Here is a 27,938-nt window from a genome sequence, read left to right as displayed (position 1 = left end):
AAATAATATACTAATTATAAATTGTACTTGGCTATCTATTAAAGTGAAGTGCCCTTGAATTGCTGACCAGATTGTTATCTTTAGGTATGTCTTGCCAATGGGTTTCAGCCCCCAGCAAGGTCGCTATAGGTTCAGTGTGACCAAAGAAATGACAGTAGAACGTTTCTTTGGGGTGAAAGGGTTTACTACCTGGTTTGTTCTCCTGGCGGTAGGTCAAGCACTAGCGTCTCTGCCTCCGCCCAGAGCACTAGGCCAAGCTCTCTATATAGCGCAATAATAGCTCATTGCCTAGGAGTGTGGAAGCAGTAGCCTAGCAACAGGCCAGTTACATCATCAAGTGGTTTAAGTTCAGTGAGGATCCTGGCCATAGGAATCCCAACTTCCCTACAAGGTATATACTATTTAATACATAGACTGTTTCAGATTTTTCATCCAAAAAGGCTTTTCAATGAATTGGGTTTTACTATAATAAGTATTTGTTTTAAAATATAGGTTCTGGTGATCAGTTTTATTTTATTTTTTCTGTGATATTCCTGAAGGTAGAAGAAGCAAATGAACTCTACAAAGTTTGTGTGACAAATGTTGAAGAAAGACGAAATGATCTAGAAAATACCAAAAGAGAAATTTTAACACAACTCCAGAAACTTGTTTTCCAGTGTGATCTTACCCTTAAAGCTGTAAGTAATTTCTTTGGTATTTTGAAGGCCGAAGGGAAAAACAAGAGTCTGTCTATGTCTCTGCAGGAAGGAGAGAGATTCTTGATGAGTCATGATTCTTATAGGTTTTTCTGAGATTAGTGGAACATTAAAAGTTTGAAAATTGACTTTTAGTTTTTAATAGTGGTATATGATATGAGTTTCATCTGGTTCTCCACCCCATGGATTGATAATCTGGTTAATTAAAATTGAAGTCTGAGAGTATGAAATTGCCTGTAAGCCACTGCCTTCCTTGCCTGGCTTAACAAAATGGATTTGACCTCTTCTATCAATACCATGAGATGTTCATAAAAATTTGAGTAAATTAAATATAAAAATTTAACCCAATGATTTATTTGAAGACAAAGCATCTTGCCATTAAGTGTTTTCATTTGCCTTTTTAAAATGGTTTTTATAAAAAATATACATACAAAATAACTGTTTGGTGTACATTTCATGAGTTTTGACACATGTATTAATTCATGTAACCACCACAATCACAATCAGAATTCAGAACAATTCCATCACTCAATAGAAATTTCCTCATGCACCCCTTCATAGTCAAAATCTTCACCCACCTCTAAGCCCTGGCAAGTTCTAGTCTATTCTCCCATCTTACGGTTTTATATTTTTCAGAGTGTTAGTATAATGGGATCCTATTAAGCTTCTTTACTCAGGAAAATGCCTTTGAGATTTGTCAGTGTATCAGTAGTTCATTTATTTTTATTGCTAAAAATATTTCATTATATGAATGACTACACTGTTTATCCATTCACCATTTGGACATTTGCATTGTTCTCCAGTTGTAGGTGGCTAAGTAGAGTTATTATGAATATTTGTTTCCAGGTTTTTGTGTGAACATAAGTTTTCATATTTCTAGGGTAATGTCTAGGAGTGAGATTTCTGGATCTATCCATTAAAGTGAAGTTCCCTTGAGTTGCTGCCCAAACAGATTGTTATCTTTAGGTATATTCTGTTTAACACATAGACTGTTGCAGAACTTTCATGCATAAAAGTTTTCATGCATAAATGTCTATTTAATTTCACAAGAAATTGCCAAACTTTTCCAGACTGACCATAACATTTTTCATTCTAATCAGCAGTGTGTAAGAGTTCCACTTGTTCTATATCCTTGACAATACTTGCCAGCTGTTGCTTTTATATTTTAAGTGTTCTAGTAGGTGTGCAGTGGTAGTGGTTTTAATTTGTGTTTCCAGAGTTACTAATGCTATTGAGCATCTTTTCAAGGGCTTCTTTGCAGTTTGAATTGTGCCTGTTTTTAAAAATTGAGTTGTTTTCTTATTGTTGAGCTTGCTTGTATTTTCTTCCAGTTTAAGGCTTCTCCTTCTTTTAGCAGTGTCTTTCAGGAGCAAAAGGTTTTATATTTGATGGAGTCTAACTTACCAATTTCTTCTTTTATGGTCATACTTTGGCATTATATCAAAAAGTGCTTTGCCTCAACCAAAGTCACAAAGACTTCTGTGTTTTCAACTAAAGTTTTATAGTTTGGTATTGATATATTATCTATTTTGAGTTAATTAACTTTTGTATAAAGGGTGAACTACAAGTTGAAGTTCATTTTTGCATATGGGTGTTGTATTAAAATTATACCCATGGGATTTTAATTTATGGAGGTAACTGAACGCTGACATGGAAAGGTCAAGATCATTGGAAGATGAATTTCTTACAGTTCCTGAGAGAAGGGAACATGCCAAGCCAGGCAGAGCTATAGGTGAAGTACCTACCAGCTTTGATGAAGCTGAAGCAGGAGTGAGGGGAAAGCTTGAGTACAGAGCCCTTTACTTGGGTTTCTGAAGGAATGGCAGGGTAGGGCAGGATAAGTAATATAGAATTGGCTAGTTTGAATAATTCCAGTGGACTTTGGGGTGTAGGAGTGGTCTCTAGTTTGCTTGGTACATGGCATTGGGATGATTTAAGGCAGGAGAAAAAAATGGCTTGGTGTGTGAAAGTTAGGCGATGAGTGGTTTGGGTTGCATATGAAAAATGTGCTCCTAGCTAAGAATTGGCTAGCCATGAGAGGAGCAGTCTGTCCCCATCAGTAAGTTTTGTAAAGACATCAAATGCATGAAACACAGAAAATTTTTAAAAACATGGTTAATACAGGCATCTACTTGTTTCAGTACCATTTGTTGAAAACATTGTGCCATCTGCATTGAATTGCCATTGTATCTTTGTCAAAAATCAATTGACCATATTTTTATAGGTCTGTGTCTAGACCTTCTGTTGTGATCCATGGATATATGGGTCTGTCATATTGCCAAAACCCTACTATGTTGATTACTGTCTATTATGGGAAGTCTTTAAAAATCAGGTGGTATGAGTCTTCCAACTTCTCTTTTTTTTTGAATTGTTCTGAGTATTCAAGATCCTTTCACTTCCCATAAAAAATGTTAGAATCAGCTTGACTGTATACAAAATATCCTACTAATGTTTTGATTGAAGTTCTGTTAAAGCTTAGATCAGATTGGGGAGAATTGACTATATATGTAACATTGTCACTATACATAGAGTTGTTTAATCCATGAGCAAAGTATATCTCTCCATTTATTTAGGTATATGATATTTTAAAAATCTGCATTTTGTAGTTTTCAACATGTAATTCTTTTACATGTTTTTTTAGGTTTAGACCTGTATACATGTGTGTGTTTTGGGAGCTATTGGGAATGTGATTTGTATAAGTAGTAATAAATTACATAAAATTTATATGTATTACAAAAATTATATAAATTATATAAAATATGGATGTACAAATTATATAAATTATACACATGCATAATTTATGTGTATGTGTGTATCTAAGCATACATATACATACATTTAATTTCAAATTTCAGTTCATTGTTAGTATTTAGAAGTACAAGTGATTTTTGTATGTTGATCTTATATCTTGCAACCTTGCTAAACGCACTTAGCTTTAGGAACTTTTTCAAAAGAATTGAGGTTTTCTACTTAGAAAATCATCTTATCTGCAAATAGGGACAGTTTTATTTCTTTCTTCCCAATCTGTATTCCTTTTATTTCTTTTTCTTATTACACGGGCTAGGACTGCTACTTCATTGTTAAATAGGAGTGGTGAGAGAAGATAATCCTTGTCTTATTCTTGATCATAGAGATAAGGCACTTGGTCTTTCACAAATAAATATGATGATATCTGTAGGTTTTTTGAAGATGCCCTTTATTAGGTTAAGGACTTCCCCCTTTTTTAGTTTTCTGAGAGTTTTATGTTGAAAATGTTAGATTTTATCAAATGATTTTTTGGTGTTATTTGATTGTTGTGATAATAGAGTTTTTCTTCTTGGGTCCTTTAATAGGATGGATTAATTTGAGTGTTGATTTAGCCCTGCATTCCTGGGCTAAGTGGCTCCTGGTTGTGATGTATTCAACCAATTCATACTGTTGGATTCAGTTTGCTAATATTGTTGTTTAGCATTTTTTTCTTTGTTAATGAAATATATTGGTATGTTGATTTTTTTTGTCTTTTCTTACAGTCTTTGTCTGGTTTTGATATCAAGATAATTCTGGCCTTATAAAATGAGTTGGGAAGTGTTCCTTTCTATTCTGTTTTCTGAAAGAGATTTTGTAGAATTGTTCTTTAAATGGCAGCATTCCCTGATGAAAGTATCTGGGGATGGGGTTTTCATATTTGGAATATTTTTCACTGTGTGAAAATCATTTTGATTAGGCCTGTTAAAGGTAATTATATTTTGGGGGGTTAAATTTTGGTAATTGTGGCTTTCCTGGAATTGGCCCCTTTCATCTGAGTTGTAGGATTTATGTTTATAAGGTTATTCATAGTATCTCTTATACTTTGAATGTTTCAGTAGGCTTTATAGATATTCTCTCTTTCATGCTTGATATTAGTAATCTGTCTTCTCCCTCTTTCTGTCTGTTAGTCTGGCTGGAGTGTTACAAATTTTATTGATCTTTTTCAAAGAAACAACTTTGACTTCATTGCTTTTTCTCTATTTGTCTTTTATAAATTTCTGCTTTTTATTCTTTATTTCTGCTTGCTTTGGGGTTTATTTTGCCATTCTTTTTAGTTTCTTGAAGGTGGAAATTTAGATTAATTGAGAGTTCCCTGCTTTTTAATACTAATATTTAATGATTTAAAGTTCCCTCTAGTCACTGCTTATCTACATCCCACAAAGTTTGAATTTTGTATTACCATGTTTGTACAGTTCAGAGTTATTTTCTAATTTCTCTTGAGACTTCATCATTGACTTGTGGGTAATATAGAAGTTTGTTATTTAATTTACAAGTATTTGAAGATTTTCTGTTAATCTTTCTGATACTGATTTCTAGCTTAATTCTGTTATGGTGAGATAAGTATTTTGTATAATTTCAGTTCTCTTGAATTAATTATGGTTTGTTTTAGGACCCTGAATGTGGTCTGTTTTGGTGAACGCTCCATGTGCGCACTTATGTGCACTTAGACTGTGTATTCTGCTATTGGATGCAGTGTTGTGTGATGTCAGTTATTTCCTGTTGATTTATGGTGTTACTTATTTTTTCTATATCCTTGGGGATGAATTTTTTACTTCTACCAATAACTGAGAAAGGCATTTTGAAGTCTTCACCATACTGTATATTTATAGTTCTATTAGTTTTTGCTTTCTGTACTTTGAAACTCATCATTTACATATATATTAATGATTATTATATATTCTTGGTGAATTGATCCTGTTATACTTATGAAATGTCTCTTTTTATCCTGTTGACTTTCCTTTTTAGTATATGTAATATTGATATAACTGTTTCACTTTTATTATTATTTTTAGCATGGGCTATCTTTTTCTGTTTGTTTACTTTTATCATTATATATATTGTGAATTTCTTATGTAGCATATACTTCAGTCCTGATTTTATAAAAATCTTTTGACAGTTTCTATCTTTTAAGTGAAATGTTTAGGCCACTTATATTTAATGTAAATATATGTTCAGATTTAGACCAACTTTTTGCTTTTTTTGTTTTCTTATGTTTTTTTTGTACCGTACGTTTCCCTTCTTTTGTTTCCCTTTTGCTGCGTATTTTAGATAAATTGATAATTTTTTAGAATTACATTTTAACTTATCTGTTTATATATTTGATATAATTTAATTTTTTTACTTATATATTAGAATTATATTCTCTGAAATGCTTATTTTAATTTGTCATCTACATTTTAGTTTATGTGTTGTGTTTTTGGATATATCTCTACACAGTTTTTTTTATAATAGTTGCACTAGGGATAGATACATACACACACACACACACACACACACACACACACACACACATAAACTTTTGAAAGTCCACTTTGAATTAATATCTTAACTGTTTCAAGTGAAATGTAGAAACTACACCGCTTGTACCTTTACCTGCTTTGGGCTGTAGTTGACATATGTATATTACATCTATACACATTGAAAACATCACCAGTCTTGTAATTTCTTCTTTAAAAAGTCACACATTTTAGAGAAATAAAGAGAACTGGGCTTTTATATTTACCCAGATGTTTACCATTTCTGTTGTTATTCTTTCATTCTTGAGGCTCCATCTTCCCCCTGCTATCATTTCTCCTTTTACTCTAAAGAACTTCCTTTACCATTTATTTTATAGTAGGTCTGCTGGCTATGAATTCTCTTGGTTGTCTTTCATATGAGAACATCTTTATTCATCTTCATTCTTGAAGGACATTTTCACTGGATATAGAATTCATTTTTTTCTTTCAACACTTTAAATATGTTGTCCCACTGCTTCTGGCCTCCATAGTTTCTAATGAGAAACCCATAGTCATTTGAATCATTGTTTTCCTATGTGGAGTATGTTCTCTTTCTTTAGTTGCTTGCAAGATTTCTTTGTTTTCAGGATTTTTATTATAATATATCTGGGTGTAAGTTTTGTTGCATTTATCCTGTTTTGGAATCCCTGAACTTCTTGAATCTACATGTTTGACTTGAAATACTTGGGAAGTTTTGAGGTATTGTTTCTTCAAACATTTTTTGTAGTACTCTCTCCTCTTCTAAGACTCCAGTGACTCAGATGCTACATCTTTTGTTATTATCCCACAGGTCTGGAGGGTCTTTGTATTTTTACCAGTATCTTTTATCTGGTTTGTTTATATTGTTCTATTGATCTATCTTCAGGTTAACTGACTCTTTCCTTTGTTATCTCCATTTTCCTATACAGTCAATCCAATAAATATTTTGGTTATTATATTTTTCAATACCAAAATTTCCTTTTGTTTCTTTTTTGTATCTTCTATTTCTTTGCTTAAGTCTTTCTATGTTTCAAGATTGTCCTTCTTGAAATTGTAAAGCTGCTTTAAACTCTTATCTGATAGATTGTCCAGATAGCTGAGTCATCTCAATGTTGGTGTCTTTTTATTGTGTTCTCTTACGAATTGTGGAGATTTTCCTGGTTCTTCATGTAACAAGTAATTTTCACCTGGACATTTTCAATATTACCTTATGTAACTCTAGGTCTTATTCAGAATGTATATTGAATGTTGATTTTTAAAGCTTTCAGCAGGCATTTTATCTAAGGACTCCTTTTTTAGGTCTTCTAACTGGAAAATTGTAGTTGATTGCTTCTGCTACCGTCAAGGGCCAAGTAGGGGAAGGATAAATAAGGAAAAAAACAACATATTTCAAGCCTTGTATTCTTCAGACCATAGTTCATCTGGTCATAGAGAAAAATTCCCTTCAGAATGTTAGATGCCTTTTCATCTGCTATCACTGCCACAGAATGCATATTAGGGCTTGGGATTTCCTTGGGTACTGGGCAGGAGAGAGTACAAATATGAAAAAGAAACTAGAAGGCTTCCTCCACTCTTTCAGTCATATGTTTTTGAGTGGATGCTGAGTACTGGCTGGGAAACACAGTAGCAAAACAAAACAAAACAAAAAACAAGCATACCACTCGATTTGTCATACCTTTGTTTGTATGACCATAATTTACTAGCTATCATTTACATTTCAGAGTCCTAAGATAGGACTTTGATGCATTCTTTCCAGAGTATTTAGGTGAATTCAGTAGGAGACAGGGGGAATTAGTTTATTTCATCTGAATCAAAAATTCTTCTTAAAATGTTTCTGAGTATTTAAAATTGTATCTCATTCATTTGCCCACATTAAGATAAACATCTGATTAGCTTACAGAGTCCTAGTAAAATGATTTAAAAGAATTATAATATCCAAGGATTTGAGATTACCTTATAAATCATTTGAACCCACCATTTACTTTTCACAAGTCCTTTTCACCTCAAATAATAGCTTATGATAGCTAAGACTGAGTACCTACCTGTATACTAAGTTATTTGCCTGCATTAACTCATTTAATTCCCACAAAATTCTATTAGGTAAATATAATTGTTCTTACCTCTATTTACTGATCAGGAAACTACAGACTTTCTTCTCAAAATAGATCTTTGAACCCAAATACAATATATTCTCATGATATTAGGAGTCTGAGGAATGTAGACTTGTAGAATCAGAATCTGCATTTTGAACGTGATTACTCTGTGCTTTTTTTTGCAAAATATGTTTTTTTTGAAGCACTTGTTTAGAGTAGTTATAAATAACTTCATCAGGGTCGCCCGTAATGTAATTTGTAAAGCTAGGATTGATCCTGGTTGAATGACTTCAGAGCCTATGCTGTTAAGTATTATGCTATCTTGCTGAATTCAGTCTAAGTTTGAACAAATTTAATATGTTCGTACTGAACTAAAAAAAACGCTGTTTTCTTTTGGATCTTTCAAGTCATACTGTACTTGATATAACCCCTCTTCCACAAAGTAAGTCTTTAAATACTTAAAGATAATTATTATCTTCTTTATTGATGTTTTTTCTGGATTAAACACCCCAAAATCTGATTACTTTTTTTCATATAACATGGTTTTAAGTTATCTCACAGGCTACAATCTTGTTTTGTCTACATCCCCTTTAAAAAGCAGTGCTATTTGATGAACCAAGGTGTAAAATTATGATTTTCTTTAATTTGATGTGATATAAGCAAGAGGTTACCTAATTTTGTATATAACATATATATTTATTAATGCCTGTTATTTATGTAAAAGAAATTTAAGACAGATACCTGCTCTCAAGAAATTTAGGAAGAAAGAATTAACACATTTGAAAAATTAAGAGCAATCCCTATCAGTGTATGAATTAGATTTTGAGATTAAAATTCCCCAAACTTGAACAAAACCCCAAACTCATGAGAGTCACTATCACGTGTAATGTATAGAGAGACAGCTTATAGTGAGATTCTGTATATATATTTGTCAGTAAAATTCCCTGTTAGCTAGAGTTTGTGAACCAATTTAGTCAGTTTTATTGGTTCTGCATGGCATATTCACATACAGATCCAAGCAAATACCAAATCCAACATTGTTCTTAAATATAAGTGTTATTTTCTAGGTAAGAACGATGAGTTTCTCAGATTTCTTTTTCTTCTCCTCCATCAAAAGTATAATTTGGAATTTGGGATGACTTATTGTCCAATACCATCTCTCAAATTGTTTTTTAAAAATTTTTATTTTCACTGTAGGGCATATCATTGCATATGAAATTGCAGAGAAAATAAAATAAATTGTTTTTATTTAAAGATATATAGATACTAGATAAATATAAAGAAGAGACATAAAGATACTACTGTCTTAAGGGAGATACACATACCAGATTCATGTTCCAATAGCACTGTAAGTTATATCATAAGCATCAATGATTACTCCTGAATATTTAAAATTGTCTTGAATTATGAATTATTGAATGGAATGGGAAGTAAATCATAATTACATTACTAAGTGAAAGGCAGGAGAAATAACCAAGTCAGTAACTAAAGACCTCATCAAATCAATGGACTTTTGAAGAATGGGAAAAAGTAAAACAAGATGTTTTTGTTTTGTTTTATAAAGCATTCAAGAAATCTTTTAAAGAATTAAAGAATAGAAAATAAATATTGAACGAAATTAATATTTTGATTATGCAAATTTATATGAGAGAAGCTTTTACCATTGATTTGAAATTATGGGAAATTCTATTTCAACAGCTTGTTAGAAGAATTTGTACTGATCTGTGTGCCCATGAAATAACTAAAAATTAGATGTGGGTGATGAAAGCTGGGCATGGAGTTGGAAGTCCTGTGTGTTTAAGTGAGCAATACCAGAAAACATACAAAATTACAGTATGACCTGGACTGATAACACTTTCTATTACTATTCATTTGGTCATTTCCCCTTTACAGAGCACCTAAGATGCTGCTACACAGTAAAGATCTAGAAGAAAAGGGCCAAGTCCTTGACTTAGGGAGCAGATTATGGGACAAAAAGATCTGTAAGATGATTTTTGAGGTACCTGTGAGCCATTCCATTTAGATGCCCAGCAAGTCCTTTTGTATCTACCTAATGGGGGTCTTACTCGCATTTCTGTTAGTTGAGGGACAAGGCTGAATAATTTAGGGAAAAGAGATTTTAAGATTGGGCTACTGTTCTATAGTGTTTTCTAAGTCTTTTATTATTAATACCCAAAGACAAACATTCAGCAGATAAGTTGATTATGCCAGTATATTTATTTGGCTTTCAAAATTGTTGTTTTTAGCTAAATTCATAAAGTTCATTAAAAAGTATTAGAAATGTACAGTTGCATTTAGGACCAAGACAGTAAGTTCATCTTACCATTAACTGGAGAATTCCCTGATTATAGCTACTTCCCAGACTTAAAGTTTACATCCACAGTTTGCATTTCCTTTGCTCCCTAAAAGCGAGTTTAAGTAAGTACTTTCAAACACTGTTTGTGCTGAGTCTTAGTTATCCTCTCGGAATTCCTAATTATCTTGGAAAGGACTTAGAGGCTAATCACAAGTTCAGTATGTCATCAGGTATATCCAGAGAGATGAAGAGGAAACATGACAATCTGTGAAGTAACATTAATCCAGTTGAGATTTGGCATTTATTCATATTCCTCACACAGGAGCCAGAGTGCATTTTAAAAAGTATATCATATTATAGCTCTTAACACTCTTTAAAACCCTCCACTGGCATCACACTGAACTTAAATACAAACTCCTTACCATGGTTTAGATGGTTGCTTTCTGGCTTTATCTCAAACCAAAGTTCCACCTCTTTCAATATGCTTCAGCTATATGAACCTTTCATCTGTCTCTTGAGCATGGTGAGCTCTTTCCCACTCACTTTTGCCCATGGATCTTTGCTTGACCTCTTTTGTCTGAGTTGGCCTTTTGCCTGAAACTTTGCATTGACTCTTTTTTATATCAGGTGTTGGTTCAGATGTTACCTTTTCAGAGAGGCCTTCACTAACCTGCCATATCAAAAGTATCCTTCCACAAACACAAAATACTTGATCATATTCCAAAACTTGACAGTCTTAGGTAGTATTCATGGCAGTTTTCAGTATTAGAAATTATCTTACTTAATTTGTTCTCTTTCTCTCACACCACTCTCAGGAGAACATAAACACTGCTGAGGACTGGGATCTCATCTGTTTATTTGCCATAATATACCAAAGCCTATGTTTTGTGAACATCAGTTAATTCATGTAAAGCTCTCAGAATGGATCTGACATATTGTACTTACTCATCAGCTGCTATTGTTACTGTAAGTGGTAGTGGTGGTAGTGTATTTAGGCATTTGTAGAAGCTCAGTGGAGTATTTATTTTGAATAGATTCAAGATAATGTCTAATCATAAAAACTGAGTACTGTAGGAAACATCATAAATATAAAGCATTTATTTTTGTAGGATTGGGAAAGTGAAAGTCAAAACAATATTGCTCTGACTAGAATTTTTCCCCCCACAATTTTCACTTAAGAGTTTAAGCAATTATGGTCAGCCCATCAGAGTACAGACCTGGTGATCCTCAAAAACACATCCATCTCCTAAAATTGTGAACCAGTAGGGACATGGGGGTGTAATTTTCAACTTTTCAGCTTAAAGCCAGTTTTGCTGGAAATGATCACTCCTAGGTGTTGGATTAAAACTTTTTTTCTTTTTGATCTAGATCTTGCACAAAGTCAGGCCAACATGGTGTGTTCACAGTGATATTCAATGCTGTGCGTTTCACTGTATGGTCTTTTCCTTCGTGCTGTGACTTTAAATGTATATTTATATAGCATTATGTAGAGCATGAGTTATTCTGCCTTTTGTCTCTCTCTGTGACCATAGGTAACAGTTAACCTCTTCCAGATGCAACACCTACAGGCTGCCTCCCTCGCAAACAATTTACAGTCTCTCTGTGATAGCGCCAAACTCTATGACCCAGGCCAAGAGTACAGTGAGTTTGTCAAGGCCACAAATTCAACTGAAGAAGAAAAAGTGGATGGGTGAGATTTAATGTATAGGTGAAATTATTTCAAGAGTTAAAACTTTTATTGCCTAGCTCTTATCTGGTACAAGGTGGTATCTTTTCTAACATTGACAGAATTGACTTAAAAACTTCCTGGGTCTGAATTTTTTTATATTAAGATATAACTCAGTTAAGTGTAAAGTGTTCACAGACCTCAATTCTTTGAGGTTTAGAAATCCTTTGAGAATGGCATATCATGGTCATATTCATGTAGCATATCCACAAATTTAGCTACCTACATTTTCCATGAGCTTATTATACTAGAAAATTTAACCATGACATAAATTACTGACCGCATTTTTGCTACTCTTTTCTATGTTTCAGTTGTAATAAGTACAAATGATTAATAAGTTTTATTCACATCTCCTTTAAGAAGTTGAACCATATATAATATGGTTTGTTCTTAATGTTTAATTTAATTACTTTGTTCATTAAATTAAAAGATTTTCTGAAAGTAGAAAAAAATAGGCTTATTATCAGCCATTCTTATGAATGATGCATTTTACTTGGATTTTTCTTAGGAATGTAAATAAGCAAATAACAGACAGTTCCCATAATTCTGGATATGGACCTACCGACTCTTTAGAGGATGTTGTGCGCCTTCCTGAAAGTTCTAATAAGATTGAAGAGGATCGATGCTCTAATAGTGCCGATATAACAGGTAGTCTTTCACTTTTAAGAGTGTACTAATTTATGAAAGATCACAAGTTGTTAATTATGTTGATTATTAGATGAGATGCAGCTCTACAATTAAAAATCAGGTCTTGAATTGTAGCTTCATCAGGCAGTCCTTGTTCACAATTTAAGCACTGTGCCTGTCTTAAAGTTAATTACTGATCACTGATAAAGAAATTTGACTTGTCTCATTTGTTTATAATGCAGTATTTTGACTCAAGAAATCCATCTGTAGCCAAGTTTGACTTTAAATATTCTTTTCTTAAAGGTCCTTCTTTTATAAGGTCATGGACATTTGGGATGTTTAGTGACTCTGAGAGCACTGGAGGAAGCAGTGAGTCTAGATCTCTGGATTCTGAATCTATAAGTCCAGGTACATAACTATTAAAGTCTAGCTGTATAAATTCAATGAAAGATTAAAATACTCCTTTTAGGGATTTTTTAACTACCTTATTTTTAATATGAGGTATTAATATTTTAGTAATGAGAACTCTGTCATAGAGAGGAGCATGTACATATATATTTACATTTTAAAGAGAAATAATAAAACAAATCTTCATATATTCACCACCCAGTCTAAAAAATAAAACATTACCAGTATACTACAAGGTCCCTGTGTACACCTCCTTGATAACTTTGCCTATCGCCCACCAGAACACATCATCACCAGAAACTTAATTAATCGTTCCCTATTTTAAATGTTTTAGTACCATATCTAGTTGAGCTTTGCCCTCATTGGAATGTTATACAGATGGAATTTTATTATTATTTTGTGACTTCTTTCATGCATCTTTTCTTTATTGAGATACATGTTGATATGAGTAGCTTATCTTTATTTTATACTATATGCTGTATAGTATTCTATCCTGTGAATATTAACTGTCATTATCTATCTTTTGAATTGTCTTGTGGTTAATTGCTATGAGAAACAATACAGTAAACAACAATTCTTGGGCTTGTAATTACTTACTCATTTTTTTATAAATGTACTTCAAAGTGCTTTGATAAAGATAATCTCCTGTTCCTTAGTGAGGCAGAATACATGTTCTGAATTCTCCCTTAGTGGTTTTGAAGAAGATAACTTGCCATAGGTAATACAGCTAGCAGGAAAAGGTCATACTTGAGCATGTGAGATTCTTACTTCAAGCCCATGGGGTTCTTACTTGAACATCGTTTCTCCTCCATTCTTCTACCAAAGACTGCTCCAGTCCTGTTTTTCCTGGCTACATTCCTTTCTCCTAGGATCTTGGCACTATGGAAGATACATTATAGGGTTTAACCTATCTCAAAGTCTGTGGCTTTTTTTTTTTTAAGTGTCCTACATATTACAGAAATTTTATTCGTGTAAATAAATCTTTTAAATTTGAAGTTAGAAATAACTTCCATCCAGCACTGGAGTTTTTAGGTTTTCTTCATTTCTTCCTTTAAAACCAGCTCTGTTTAAGGGACATCCTAGAGATGTGAGCTTTAATATTAAACTGAATATTTGTGATAAGCTTTGAAAAAACATGTCTGAGAAATTAATACCCAATGTAGAGCAAACCCTAAATTATTTGGAATCCTGTAAGACTTCATGTGATAAAGACAAAAATTTGGAAACTGGTCAAATATAAATGGGTGAAGACTTGGGGATGCTAGCCTAGGAAAGAGGAAATTTGGAGATATGACAACTGTGGAAGTGATATAATAATGGCAGTGAAAAGGGATTAAAGGTAGACTGCTAGTTGCCCCTTTAGGGAGAAATATGGCCAAAGACTGAGATATGTATGGAGGTAGAATTCTGTTCAATAATATAAGGACGCCATTACAATTAGAATAATTCTAAAATGGATCGTGTGACCTTCTTTCTTAGTCATTGGGGACAAAAGAAAAAACCAGATGACCATCTTTTAAGCATATTTTGAAAGAAAATCTTTTTGGGAGAGAGGATCTTGGCTTAAATAATTTATAAAGCCCTTTCTCTTAACCTGAGACTGTTAAGGTCTTGAGTTGAGTTAATTCTTCCACTTAGACATATAGCCCTGTTTGTAATTTCAGCAGGGAGCAGAAAACCTCAGTACCTAGCTGGGCTGCTTCCACATGCTCTGATACACCGGGCAGTAACCTTTGCTGACTTAGCGTGCATCCTGTGCTCTCAGCTCCCTGCCAGGGATCCTCGCTCCTGGTTTCTAGCGCCCTGTCTCACGGGTAACATAAGTGTGATGTTACTATTGTATTGCTGTCTTCGTGGATTTTTATGTATTTTAGAAAGCTCTAGGTTACATTATATACATTTCTCTACAACTTAATTCATCAAGCATTTAATGACAACTCTACCATTATGCCTGTCACTCTGTCAGATATTAGATAAAAAACATAAATAGAAAAAAGTCCCTGTTCTTAAAGAGCTTACACTTTCTAATACCTATTATCAGAAATTGCCAGTAAGGTCTCATTGGAATATATGGTCCTCAGTTACAAATTTATTTGAAAAACTCAGATTTGTTTCAGTTCTATTTGTTTCCAAGAATAAGTATCAGAAATCCTTGTGTCCAAAGTCTGAGAATAGAGGCAAAATTTTATATTGTAGCTAACAAAATAGTATGACTGTGTTATGAAAAAAATGTTGTCGTTACTTGTTTCTTAAACTCTACAGTGAATCTTCAGGTAATTGTATCCACAATTTTATTTTAGGAGATTTTCATCGAAAACTCCCGCGAACTCCGTCCAGTGGAACCATGTCTTCTGCAGATGATCTAGATGAAAGAGAGCCACCTTCCCCTTCAGAAGCTGGTATTACATTCACCTGAATCAAGTTTCCACTAAGCCAGTTGAATCAATAGCACTGCATAATATTAGGGAAAAAGTATAATTTAAAGAATTACTTTGCTGCATATTAAACAGAGGCATTATAATGACCTAAATATGTCCCAAAAATTATGTACAGGTATGGGTTGATAATATATTAATCAAATATTATAAATAAAAATGTAAGACTAAGCAGAAAAACTACTAGATCTGAAATGTATGACCATAGTGCTAAATGGCTAGATAGTTTGATCTTTCATAAACCTAATACAGTGACTTAACTATTAAAAGGGTGCAACACATAAGAAATTCTGAAAGTCTGTTCAAAAGAAATAGTGCAAGAAGCTAGGCAGGAAAAGTAAATAAGTATGCTCCTTGTTGAATGATAAATAAGAGAAGTTGGTTATCTTAATAACTTGAGTTAGACTCATATAAATTAGTTTTGTACAATTGAGACCTCCAGATACCTGTTTTGGTATCATTTTCCAAAATCATATGGAACATCTAACCTTAGGTAGACTATTATATAATAAAAATTAATTAAATAAAGACAAATAAAATTTATAACTAGCTAGTATTATCTATATGTTTATGATGAATTAATAATAGCTTTATCTTTAATGCAAATAATGCTGACACACACTAACCTCAAACAGCTAGTTTTTTTTGAAGCTCTTATTAGGGGCATTGTCTAAGACTTATCATGCCACCTATGTAACACCCTTCCCTGCTCTATAAAAGGCATGTAAATAACAGTTTAAATTTGCTGATTGTGAAAACATTATGCCGTGCTATTTTAGAATTATCTTATTGGTTTGGTGGTGATTTTTATGGATAGTAAAGTATTTGATATATTTGTGCCTTGTAAGAGATCTGTAAATTGCATGCTTATTTTGTTTTTACAGACTCAAAATAATAGCTTTCTGTAATACATGGAGGGTTGCAAAGTCTAAATATTTTTCAAAATATAGTACCATATGGTGTAACTTTTCTGTCATCTTAGAATTCTTATATACTAATCTTTTTCTGTTGCAAGGACCTAATTCCCTTGGAACATTTAAGAAAACATTGATGTCAAAGGCAGCACTCACTCACAAGTTTCGCAAATTAAGATCCCCCACGAAATGCAGGGATTGTGAAGGCATTGTAGTATTCCAAGGTGTTGAATGTGAAGAGGTAAGATCTTTCTGGAATTATGTTAGCCCCTTTATGCTTTTTGTTTTGTACTTTTTTGTTTTTAATTTTACTGATTAGGAACTCTTACAAATATATTTTTAATGAGTTAAACCACAGTAATGTATAATTTTGTATTTTATATTGCTGTTAAAAATATTTCAAACATTACAAGTAATATCTTTTAACCTCATTTTTGTTATATTATCACTCTAGTGTAATCACTATAGTTTGCCCAACTGTGAATAGTTTTAAGTGAATTAATCATTTTTAAACTATCAATTTCTTATAGTGTCTCCTCGTTTGTCATCGAAAGTGTTTGGAAAATTTAGTCATTATTTGTGGTCATCAGAAACTTCTGGGGAAAATACACTTATTTGGAGCAGAATTCACACAAGTTGCAAAAAAGGAACCAGATGGCATCCCTTTTATACTCAAAATATGTGCCTCAGAGATTGAAAATAGAGCCTTGTGTCTACAGGTACATGGTAACTCTAAATTATAAATTTTTAAACATAAATGCCAGTGTGATTTGTTCTAGTGAGAAGGAGACTTTAAAAAAAAACATTGTTCTCAATTTTTAGTAAGTAACTGAATTTGTTCATATTTATTTAGAAAATATTCTCATTTGACTCTAGCTTTTTTCTAAAATATCAATAAAAATCAAAGTAGACATCTTGAATATGTTTAGATATCAGTATTTAGCCATTTGTACTAAACCAGAATTTTGCAAAAATTTTCATTTTCTTCTCAAGGGAATTTATCGTGTATGTGGAAACAAAATAAAAACTGAAAAACTGTGTCAAGCTTTGGAAAATGGAATGCACTTGGTAGACATTTCAGAATTTAGTTCACATGACATCTGTGATGTCTTGAAACTATACCTTCGACAGGTAAAGTTTTTATCCTTGAAACTTACACTAAATAGAAAAGAGCAAAAATATGATATGCTAACATTTGCTGTATGCATATTTTCATTGATATAGACCATATTAATATCTTTCTAATTATTAATGTACACATCAAAGAGTATATAAGATACATATATGGTTTAAAGATCAATAATAATAAAAACACTCATTTCCCATCACCTAGCTTGAAGAAATATAACACTGCTATACCTTATTTACAGAAGACCCCTTGTACTCCTTTCCATTTGTGGCACACAACTCCATCCCAATGGATTTTATAACCATGTTAATACCCTCCTAAACAATGTATTCCCAAACAATGAATCATTAAGTTTTAAAAAACTGAGCAGAAAGCATGAATCTACTTGTATAAAGAAAGGCTATTATTCACACTATTATTGAAGGATTCAGTAAAGAGAATAGTGTCTGGGTCACAGTCTGGCATTACCTTCATTGATATTTTAGGTTAGCTATTGTGGGAAGTCATGGGCAAGGTCATATGAATGCATCTTTGGAATGAAGTCCACCATATTGAGGGCATCAGACAGGGCTGTCCTATGAGCCAGGTACTGGAAGTTCAGCAGGAAGGGATGGGGAAGTGGGCTACTCTGTATTTTCTTTCTGTGCTCACTATCGTACCTGTAGTTTGCAGAAGTAGCTACAAAGAAGACACTTCTGTGGGGTGACATCAGTGGCCTTAGTGGCTTCAGGGAGCAGCTCATGGTGGGGTTGTAAGAACAATCAGCACATTGTCATTATGAGCCAAATATAAAAAAGATTTGGCCAAGCCCCACTGCATTTTGTCCTCAGGTGAAATTGATGAGACAGTAATATTAAGTGTAGTGATGATTGTCCTCCACACGTCCATCTAGAGTTCTCTTCTTTGCCTGGGTCCTTTGTAGTATGGTGAATAGCTGGCACCCTAGGATCTCTGTTACTCGTGTTCTTCTCTTTTATGTGGGGGCACCTGTCTTCTGTGTCATGTCGTTGTGTTTTTGCTTTATTCTCCTGTTTTTGGCCATGCCCATCCTTGAGGAAGGTGGACTAAGAGTAAATGTTTGAATCCTTATTTACCTATAAATGTCTATTCTACTTTCTTAAATGGGAATGGAAGAATGTAGATAGTGGAAGGTTATAGTATTCTAGGCTGGAAATTATTTTTCTTCAGAATTTTGAAGGTATTTTTTTAATTCTCTTGGTAGCATGAACTCTTTACTCTTTCTCATTTCTGATTCTTTGTATGTGGCCTGTTGTTTCTCTCTGAAAGCCTGTAGGGTCTTCTTTTTCTCTCAATTACTCTAAAATTTCTCATTGTTTGCCTTGCTGTGGGTGTATTTTCCTCCCCCATTTCAGGCACTCCACAAGCTCTGTCATTCTGATTACATGTCCTTTCTTTCTTGAAACTTTGTTGCTCATTTCCTCCTCTCTATTTTCTCTGTGTTTTCTTTCTGGAACTTATTTTTGGATACTTGGCAACTTCAACTGGTTCTCTGATTCCCTTACCTTTTCTCTTTAATTCATTTTTGTTTTTGTTTTTGTTTCTTTAAACATATTCTAGAGATTTTCTCAGCTTTACTTTCTACCCCTACTGTAAACTGTTTCATTTCTGAGATCATGTTTTAATTTCTAGAGACTCTGGTTCTCTGTTCCTTTCACAACCTTCATTCTTTTTTAATGAATACAGTATCTTACTTACCTCTAATGGTCATAGCTTTTTTTAAAAAAAGGACTCTATTTTCTCCTTAGCCTCTAGCCCTGTCCAATAGAAATATAATGTGACCCCTATATATAATGTCAATTTATCTAGTAGGCACATAGAAACAAACAGGTGAAATTAATTTTAATATTTCATTTAATGTGTTGAATAAATCTGAATATCTATAGTGAAATTTTACTTTAGCTTGAGTCTTTGAAGTCTGCTGTGTATTTTTCATTTAGAACATATGTCAGTTTGAAACAGCCACATTTGTTGTGCATAGCAACCACACGTGGCTAGTGGCCACTATTTTGACAGCATAATTTCAGACCTTCAGTTGTTGTTTTCTACGTATTTTGATTTCTGCCTTCCATGGCTGCTTAAAATGAAAGAGTTGAGAATTAAAATCTCTTTGGAAACTCTTGAATCCATGAAACCTTAAAGACTTTGATCTTTACTGTAGTGTGATCTAAGAGGGCTGTTTGGGAAACAGCTGATATCTGTATCTCTAGGTCTCTACTTTTAGGCTGGTCTGATACCCCAGAGAAGAGTCTTTCCCTGCCTACAGGTGTGGCACCAGAACTCTGAGAGCTAAGTTGGATAAGAAGGCTCCAGGATCTCTGCATTCAGCACACAGCTGCTGAATTACTACTTTTAGATAAATACCCACCTATTTCTTGTGCTTGGCATTACCCATCCAGCGTCCTTCTTTTATACTGCCCAGGGAAGAATCCCCAGACCTCTGGGGAAGAGTTGCTCAGGAGCATAGAGTGGAGACAAGGATCTAGAGCTCTAATACTTCTTAGGTAGCTCACCCTCCCCCAGGATCCAAGGACCAAGTGCTCACAGTGCCTCAGTTTCCTTAGGATCCTGTAAATCACACTGGTTCTCAGTTTGGAATTTCTTCTTTCTCAGGACTGCTAAGTCAGCACTTGTTCATCTTGTGAAATGTTCACAGCTTGTGAAATGTTGCTTTTTTCTCCATTCTTATTCTCCCAGTCCTGTGGGCTTAACTGTATTTCACTGGGATTTTAGAGGGAAAGAAATTAAATACAAAGATGTTATTATCCCAGGAAACTATTGATATCTCTTTAATCATCCTCAACTGAGAATGAGATTCTCAACTGAGAAATGGAGACAGAGTACCTTTGAATGACTGTTAATCTCACAACGAATCATCCTTCATCTCTTTGAGCCAGTCAGAGAGAGGAATTAAATGGAGTCTAATACTATGAGCTTTCATTTTGTCTCAGGAATACTGTGGGACCAAGACTTTAGTGTGGGAAGGGTTATGCTCAATTCTTACAGTATTAGAGAGTAGCCTTCATTTTACTCAAATACTGTGTGGGAAAGCTGGAGCTCTGAGAGGTTAAGTGACCATTAGATCCCAGAGTGGTAGAGGTAGAAATTGATCTCAAGGTCTACCCTCTCTGGGACTAGCAGGGATACTGGAGAAATCAGTGCCTGTAGTATACACAGGTAGTATAGGGCATCAGATAGCCAGAGATATATTATATTTTCCATCACTGAGCAGTGAAAACATTGAAATCAGTAATGTGGTAAACAGATCAAGCTGCCATGCCCTTTGATAGTTTGAGATAAGAACTTTTTCATTTAACCTACTTATGGCAGTTTAAATTGTATTTAAAAATTAGATAAAATGTTGATTTCTTTCTTGTAAGCCATGTTATCATGCTAATCTTCAGTCTGATCCAAGTAAAATACAAGGTCCCTGTCTTTTTATTCTCTCCCATACCAATAAAATTCAGAATATAAGCCTTTTCTAATTAATTTGACTTAGTTTGTGCACTGTCCTGGTTTTGTTTGAATAAAACAGTTGAAGATCATGCTTATTAATAAGGGGCATCATGAAAGTAATTGATACAGGGTATGTATCAGAGCTTTAAAATTCCATCATGCAGCTTTAGGTTTAGAGTTTTATTATCAGTTAACTCATTTTTAATAAGATATAATTTATGGTGATAAAGTCAGATTCACTTTTGTAGATCCTGTCTGTAACACACACGTACATTTTAAACATGGATTGACCCTAAGTCTTGTTCATCTACCTGCTAGACCACTCAGTAACTATTCAGGAAATTAGTAACAAGAAGGAAATGAACACAATGATATTCCTAATATAATTTTAATTTCTTTAGCTTCCAGAGCCATTCATTTTATTCCGATTGTACAAAGAATTTATAGACCTCGCAAAAGAGATCCAACATGTAAATGAAGAACAAGAGACAAAAAAGGATAACCCTGAGGACAAAAAATGGCCAAGTACGTGTATAGAAATAAACCGAATTCTTCTAAAAAGCAAGGACCTTCTAAGACAATTGCCCGCATCAAATTTTAACAGTCTTCATTACCTCATAGTACATCTTAAGCGGTAAGAACTTTGTATGAGACAAATAATGATCACCCAGTAGTGGATGGATAATTGATCTGTTTTGTTTTGATTCTTTTTTTGTTTTGTTTTTTTTAAATTGTGGTAAAATACACATAACATAAATTTACCATCATAACTATTTTTGACTGTACAGTTCAGTAGCGCTAGGTACATTCACATTGTTGTGATGTTATTTTTAAAGTGAACATTTCATTTCTAAAATGTGTTAGGGTAAGAGAGACATTGAATATATCTTTATGTAGCCAGCATCTTTCCCTCAGACTCTCCTCCTTTGTGCTTGGCTATGGCTGGGGAGATAAGGATGAACATGTAAGTGTCTGTCCTCTGCTGTGCTTATCAGCCTGAGGGGCTGAGCTGCAGACAAGTGCAGGGCAGCATCATTCTTCTTCCAGAGCCACACACACATGCGGAAGATGCAGGAAGGGAGGCTTGTGAATCAGAGAGGGTAGCCCTGAGCCAGAATTGAAGACTGAATGGTGGTTTGGTGACAAAGAGTGTGTAGAAAATCATAACACACACAGAGACACGAGATCATTTTGCATTTGGGAAGTATAAATAATTTGTATGGTCAGGATATAGCAAGCAGCAGTAGCAGAAAGTGAGCTAGGTAAGAGGCCTGATAAAGAAAGTCATACCTAGCTGGCAGACGAGTTGACTATCTTCCTTCTATATCCATAAAGAATTTTGAGCCAGGAATTTGACATGCTTTTTCCTGTTAGCTCTTTTTGGCAGCAGTATGAGAATGGGTTGGAAGGGACTCCTCTGCTGCAGTTCAGATATCCTCATATAGTCATACAAATAAAAAGTGATGAGAGCTTGAAGAAAGGAAAGAGCCATGTAGTGACAGTAAAGCAGAGAGATCTTAGGCAGGAGACTCTACCAGCCTCGAAGACTAGCTGGGCAATGAGAGAGAAATCAACAATGTTTAAGTTTACAGCATAAGGCCTGGAAGGATGTTTCTATATATATATATATGTACAGTAAGATGGAAGCAGCTTTTAGGAGTACTTTTTTTATTTCTGCTGGTAAAACTGTAGTTGTTCCTTCTACTTATTTAAATCTTACCCTAATACTATGGAACCCAATTTAGTGTGTGGCCAATATTTAATCAAATAAATATATCCTTTTCCTAGACTTCTGCAGCCCATTTTTCCTCCACCCTTCCCAACCCATAGTATACTACCATCAGGGAAATCTGATAAGCAAATCTCATACAGCGTTATGTGTTCTACTTTACAGAGTCGTAGATCATGCAGAGGAAAATAAAATGAACTCCAAAAACTTGGGGGTGATATTTGGACCAAGTCTCATTAGGCCAAGGCCCACAACTGCTCCTGTCACCATCTCCTCTCTTGCTGAATATTCACATCAAGCGCGGTTGGTCGAGTTCCTCATTACTTACTCACAGAAGATCTTCGATGGGTCCTTACAGCCACAAGATGTAGTTGTGTGTAGTACAGGTGGTATTGCACCTCAGGTTGATCAAGGCTGTCTTCAGAAACCTCTGTTATCACCAGAAGAAAGAGACCCAGAACATTCCATGAAGTCACTGTTTTTCTCTTCAAAGGGAGTGAGTTTTGACGTTTATAGAATTGTGTTTTGAACTTTATAATATTTCTGTTAATAAATTAAAAATACATCAATAAAAAATCTGTTTTGAAGCATGTTTTGCTTCTGCAAGTTTAAAAATTCTCTTCCATTAACAGGATATGCATACTGCAGATAGGGAAAGCAAAGTTTTTGAACCAGCTACATCATTTGAGGAATCAGAACAAAAGCAAAACACATCGGAAAAATGTGATGCATGTCTCATTGGTGAGTGATTATGTAAAATACATGTGCCAGCTTAAAACTGTGCCAATAAACCATGATTAAAAGCTAAGGCAAACGGTATAGAGAAGTCAGAAAGAAGTTTCATTAGTAAACAAATATTTGCTAGGCACTAAAAAAGCTGTCTTGCATTTAAATGAATGTTTCTCTTTTACAATAATCTTTTTGTGCTTGGAGCCTAGTGGAGATCTTAGGTGTTTTTGTGCTTTTTTGGAAAATGTTTTTTGTTTTCATTTTTGCCATCATTTAGTTAAAGAAGAAATGTGCTGAGCAGCATATTAACAATCTTCTTTCACTGTAGATCATTGTATTGATATAACTGCTCATAAGGAGTCATATAGACTCCTAAAATTTTTAAAATGTAGACTCCTAAAACTCCTAAATTTTTTTCAAATGCATTTACCTATCACCTACCCTTAACACATTAAGCCCCACACACATGAATTTTTACTTCCTTGTCTGCAGTTGTTTTATTCACTGTATGATAACTTTAACTGCAGTGACTGGTAGCTGTCAAGCTAGTGGAAGGGCTTCCATTTGTTACTATAATTCTGTATATCATTAGAGCTTAATTCCAGTTTTTAAAAATGTAGTCATATATGTAAAATTGAATGTGTAATCAAATATCAGTGATCATAGCCTGTCAGGGTCTGAAAAGTAAGGGAGCTAACATTGATTAAGTTCCTGCCTACTCTGTGCTTATTGTTTGATTCCATTTATCTGATTGGATCTTCGTAACAGTTCTGCACTATAAAATAGGTAGTATTAGCCCCATTCAACTCATAGCCTGATAATCTGAGAGAGGTTAAATAATGCTAAAGGTCCTAATAAATTGTTCGGTCAGTCTGTGAACCTATGTTCTTATTTCACTTTCATATGATCTAGAGCTTCCAATTAAGAATAGTTAATATTGTCATTTTTTGAGTGCTTTATGTATGCCAGACAATTCTAAACACTTTTTGTTATCAGAGGATTTAGGTACACATCGTCATAGATTATTATGGTTGTTTTTTGACAAATGAAGAATCTTAGGGACAGTGAGATTGCTTCACCCAGTGCAAAAGTGGTAGAGCTAAGCTAAACCCAGAAACTGGGCTTCAGAGTTCTGCTCTCATATCCATTAGGCTCTAAGTTTTTCCCTCCAAACTTTAAAAATATACTTTGGTGGGTGCCTACAGCCTGAGCACAATGAGTTGGGTCCGTTAGAGTGGTCCATCAGTGTGGGGAAAGACCTGGGAAAGCCAGAGAACATTGCCCTGGCAGCCCTGGGGGGAGAGGGCAGCAGCTCAGGTGAGGTGACCACTGCCAAGCGGTTCTGAAGGGCTCCTGTCTGCAAATGCTGCCCAAGACAGGAGTGTGAGCAGAGGGCTGAAATTGTCCAAAAATGGGACTATTTTAGAGGAGATGCTATGAAAAGGTACAGGGTTTGGAGGAGCTGAGGTTTCTAGTTTGAGAAAACATGGGCCATGGGTCCAGACCTCATAGGAAAGAGAAGGAAGTCAGTGTGGGAGTAAACAGTCTGGGAGAACGGCCTTTTACTTAAAACTATTCAACCTTAACTGGACAGGATGAATGTTATAGTGCATTATTAGTTCATCAGATAAGGTCATCTTAGGTGTTTCATGTGATATGCTCTCACTGTGATTTGAGTATAATCTGAAAAGCAGATTAAGTGAGTTGGCCAAAACGTTGGGATACAGGGGACACCTTAATTTGGTTGGTGTGTGAATTGGTGTAACTTTTCTGAGGTAAACTTACCAATATCTGCAAAATTGTGATAGCCCTTTCAGCCAGCAAATACTTGTTCAGGCACAGCACATAAAAAGAAGTCACTTCAGATAGTGTTGTTTTTTTTTTTTAACTAGCTTTCAATGGATTTATTAATTGTTTATTATATTAATTTAAATAAATAATTCTTACAGTGCATCTTTAATATCTTTAATACTTTATGAGTAACTCCTCTACATAGACAACTGAGAATAACTTGGAAAAATATGTAAGACCTTTGTTTTGGGAGGGTGTTCATCTGTAACTCATTCAGGCGGTCTAGTTTGAATTTTAAATAAATCTTTTCCTTTTTCAGATAACAAAGTACATTTGCTTGCAGACAAAGAGCTTGAATCAGCATCACAAAGAATGGAAGATGTTTGTAGAACAGGCAAACCGCCTTCTCTGAAATGTGACAAGGAAGCAAGCAGGGTTGAGAGGTACACGCCTAGGACCAAGACTAGACCTGTGAGTTTGCCTGTGGATAGGCTCCTGCTTCTCGCGAGCCTTCCAAATGAGAGGAATGGCCGAATTATGGGAAATAGAAGTTCAGACAAGTTTTATAAGAATCCTGCCTTTGAAGGAATTAATAGAAAAGACACCCCTACTATTGTTTGTTCCAAATTTGATGGCTTTGACCAGCAAACTCTACATAAATCTAGGGAGAAACAGTATGAACAGAATGACCTAACTGCAAAGACTGCAGTAATTGTGCCCCATGCGCTCCAGGAAGGAGGCCCGACAGCGAGCATTGGAATCGGCGGGGACCACCCAGTCAGGGCCACCCAGCCTAGTAAGCCATACGCAGGACCAATCGGGTCAACAGGACAGGTGTCAGAGAGGCGGTGCTCTGACTCATGCCCTCCTGCCCTTGTGCGAGCACCCAGAACCCTGCAGCCCCAGCACTGGACAACCTTTTATAAGCCACGAGCTGCGGCTGGTGCTGTGAGAGGGGATGAGGGCAAACCCGTGGCAGCCTGCGGAACAGTGCCTCCCAGCACAGCTCCTGCGCCCCAGGGGCATGCGCTGAAGTCAGTTCCAGACTCAGAAGATGCCCCAGCTGCTCGAGGGCAGCGGGTTGGTAAGCCCAAAGAGAGCTCTGAGGAGCATGACTCGCCTGATGTGCACCCGGTGTGTCAGAGACCAAGGCTAAAACGCATGCAGCAATTTGAAGACCTTGAAGATGAGATCCCACAGTTTGTGTAGGGTTATCAAAACCTAGCTTTTCTTTTTTTGTTGTTTTGTTTTCTGGTATTGTGTTTGTTTTGTGAAAGAAATTTTGACAGGGCCCCTTCTGAATACTATTGCCAAATTCTGGATTTTACTTTTTGTTGTTGCATTATGTTATCCTGTGTTGGTTATATTGAAAGGTAGAATGTTTTGATGGGCCCCGTCTGTGCCTCACTGGAATTATCTGTATTTTTGAAGTTGTGAATAAATAGATGGACTCATATATTTTTTGAAGTTCAGTTGACTTTTCCCATGAAACGGTCCATTTAAATGCATCCCTAATATATAATTCTCAACTAATAGGTGCAATTGGAGAAAATCAGCTTTATGTTTTTTTTAAGTGAAACTACATGCTTATTTATAAAAGGAATGTTTCTGAATAGCAAGTACCTGAAAGATCTTTGTTTGGTATGATTACGTTTTTCCACACAATTTTATAGTGCATCTTTGACCATTTGTGCTCTTATGGTATGTATGTGACCTTCAGTGGCTGAAAGATTTGCAAATCTGCATTTAATTACATTTTAATTACTTGTCAGATTTTACATGTGGTAGTTGAATTGTACAAAGAAAATGCACTTAAACTTCTTCCTAAATTACATAGTTCAGTTATATCTTATTTGGCTTTATATGGCTTAATACATTTAATAGTTTTTTATCTCTTGGCTTTATACTACATAAACTTTTGCTCTTCAACAGTTCTGAACCTTTTGGTGTTTTGCCTAATGGTCCAAAAAATATTTTAAAATTCAATGCATTTCCTCTTGATATTGTCTTACTGTTTTTTTTTTTAACTATTCCTTTTGTATGAAATGTTTTCACTTATGAATAATTTTATGTACTTTTTCTACCTGGACTTTTAACCATTGACAATGTATGTTTCATTTGAATCGTGCAAAGATTTATTTAAGTTGATACTAAGAGTATAGCTCAATAAGCCTAATTGTTTGGAATTTGAGAGAAGGTGTAGATGATTGGATATATTTCATTTATAAAATTCCCAGTTTTTAGAACTAGTGCAGTTCTGTTATTTTCTGGGTTTTGTCATAGGATATAAAAGGGACAAAAAAAATAAAATGCCTCTTTTTGTATGTGTGAATTCTATTTGCAGTAAATACTTTTGTATGACCATGTTATACTTGATAAAAATACAAATATATATATTAACCTATTAATTATTTCAACTTCTCATGGCTTCTCTGAAATTGTTCCTTAAGATGAGAGATTTTTAAAGTTTATTAACCACTGGTTAGAGGTCAACACTTGGGCTCATATTATCCCTTGACTGTAACATGGAATGCATTTTATAGGAAGTTGCTGTATAGCTCTATGTGACATTTAAGGACTAGGGAGAAATGAACAACCCTAGAGCCTTGTTTTTAGTTCACATTGTACAGA

At 34.6% G+C, this 27,938-nt stretch overlaps 1 protein-coding gene across 2 annotated transcripts in view; it reads left to right on the top strand.

Moving 5' to 3' along the window:
* Nucleotides 1-27,728, top strand: part of ARHGAP29 (Rho GTPase activating protein 29) — a 90,338-nt gene extending 62,610 nt beyond the window's left edge. For both annotated transcript variants that reach the window (XM_036998023.2, XM_036998024.2), the window contains exons 12-23: nt 540-677; nt 11,878-12,035; nt 12,580-12,719; nt 13,002-13,106; nt 15,407-15,505; nt 16,557-16,696; nt 16,986-17,174; nt 17,449-17,586; nt 21,460-21,692; nt 22,953-23,283; nt 23,420-23,528; nt 25,627-27,728. In XM_036998023.2, the coding sequence (XP_036853918.2) occupies nt 540-677; nt 11,878-12,035; nt 12,580-12,719; nt 13,002-13,106; nt 15,407-15,505; nt 16,557-16,696; nt 16,986-17,174; nt 17,449-17,586; nt 21,460-21,692; nt 22,953-23,283; nt 23,420-23,528; nt 25,627-26,516 (2,670 nt within the window). In that variant the 3' untranslated portion in view covers nt 26,517-27,728. The remainder of the gene's footprint in view (nt 1-539; nt 678-11,877; nt 12,036-12,579; nt 12,720-13,001; nt 13,107-15,406; nt 15,506-16,556; nt 16,697-16,985; nt 17,175-17,448; nt 17,587-21,459; nt 21,693-22,952; nt 23,284-23,419; nt 23,529-25,626) is intronic.
* The last annotated feature ends 210 nt before the right edge of the window (nt 27,729-27,938 follow it).

Source organism: Manis javanica, chromosome 4 (genome assembly GCF_040802235.1).
Source record: "Manis javanica isolate MJ-LG chromosome 4, MJ_LKY, whole genome shotgun sequence".
Lineage (NCBI taxonomy): Eukaryota > Metazoa > Chordata > Mammalia > Pholidota > Manidae > Manis > Manis javanica.
This window is presented reverse-complemented; position numbering and strand designations above follow the sequence as displayed.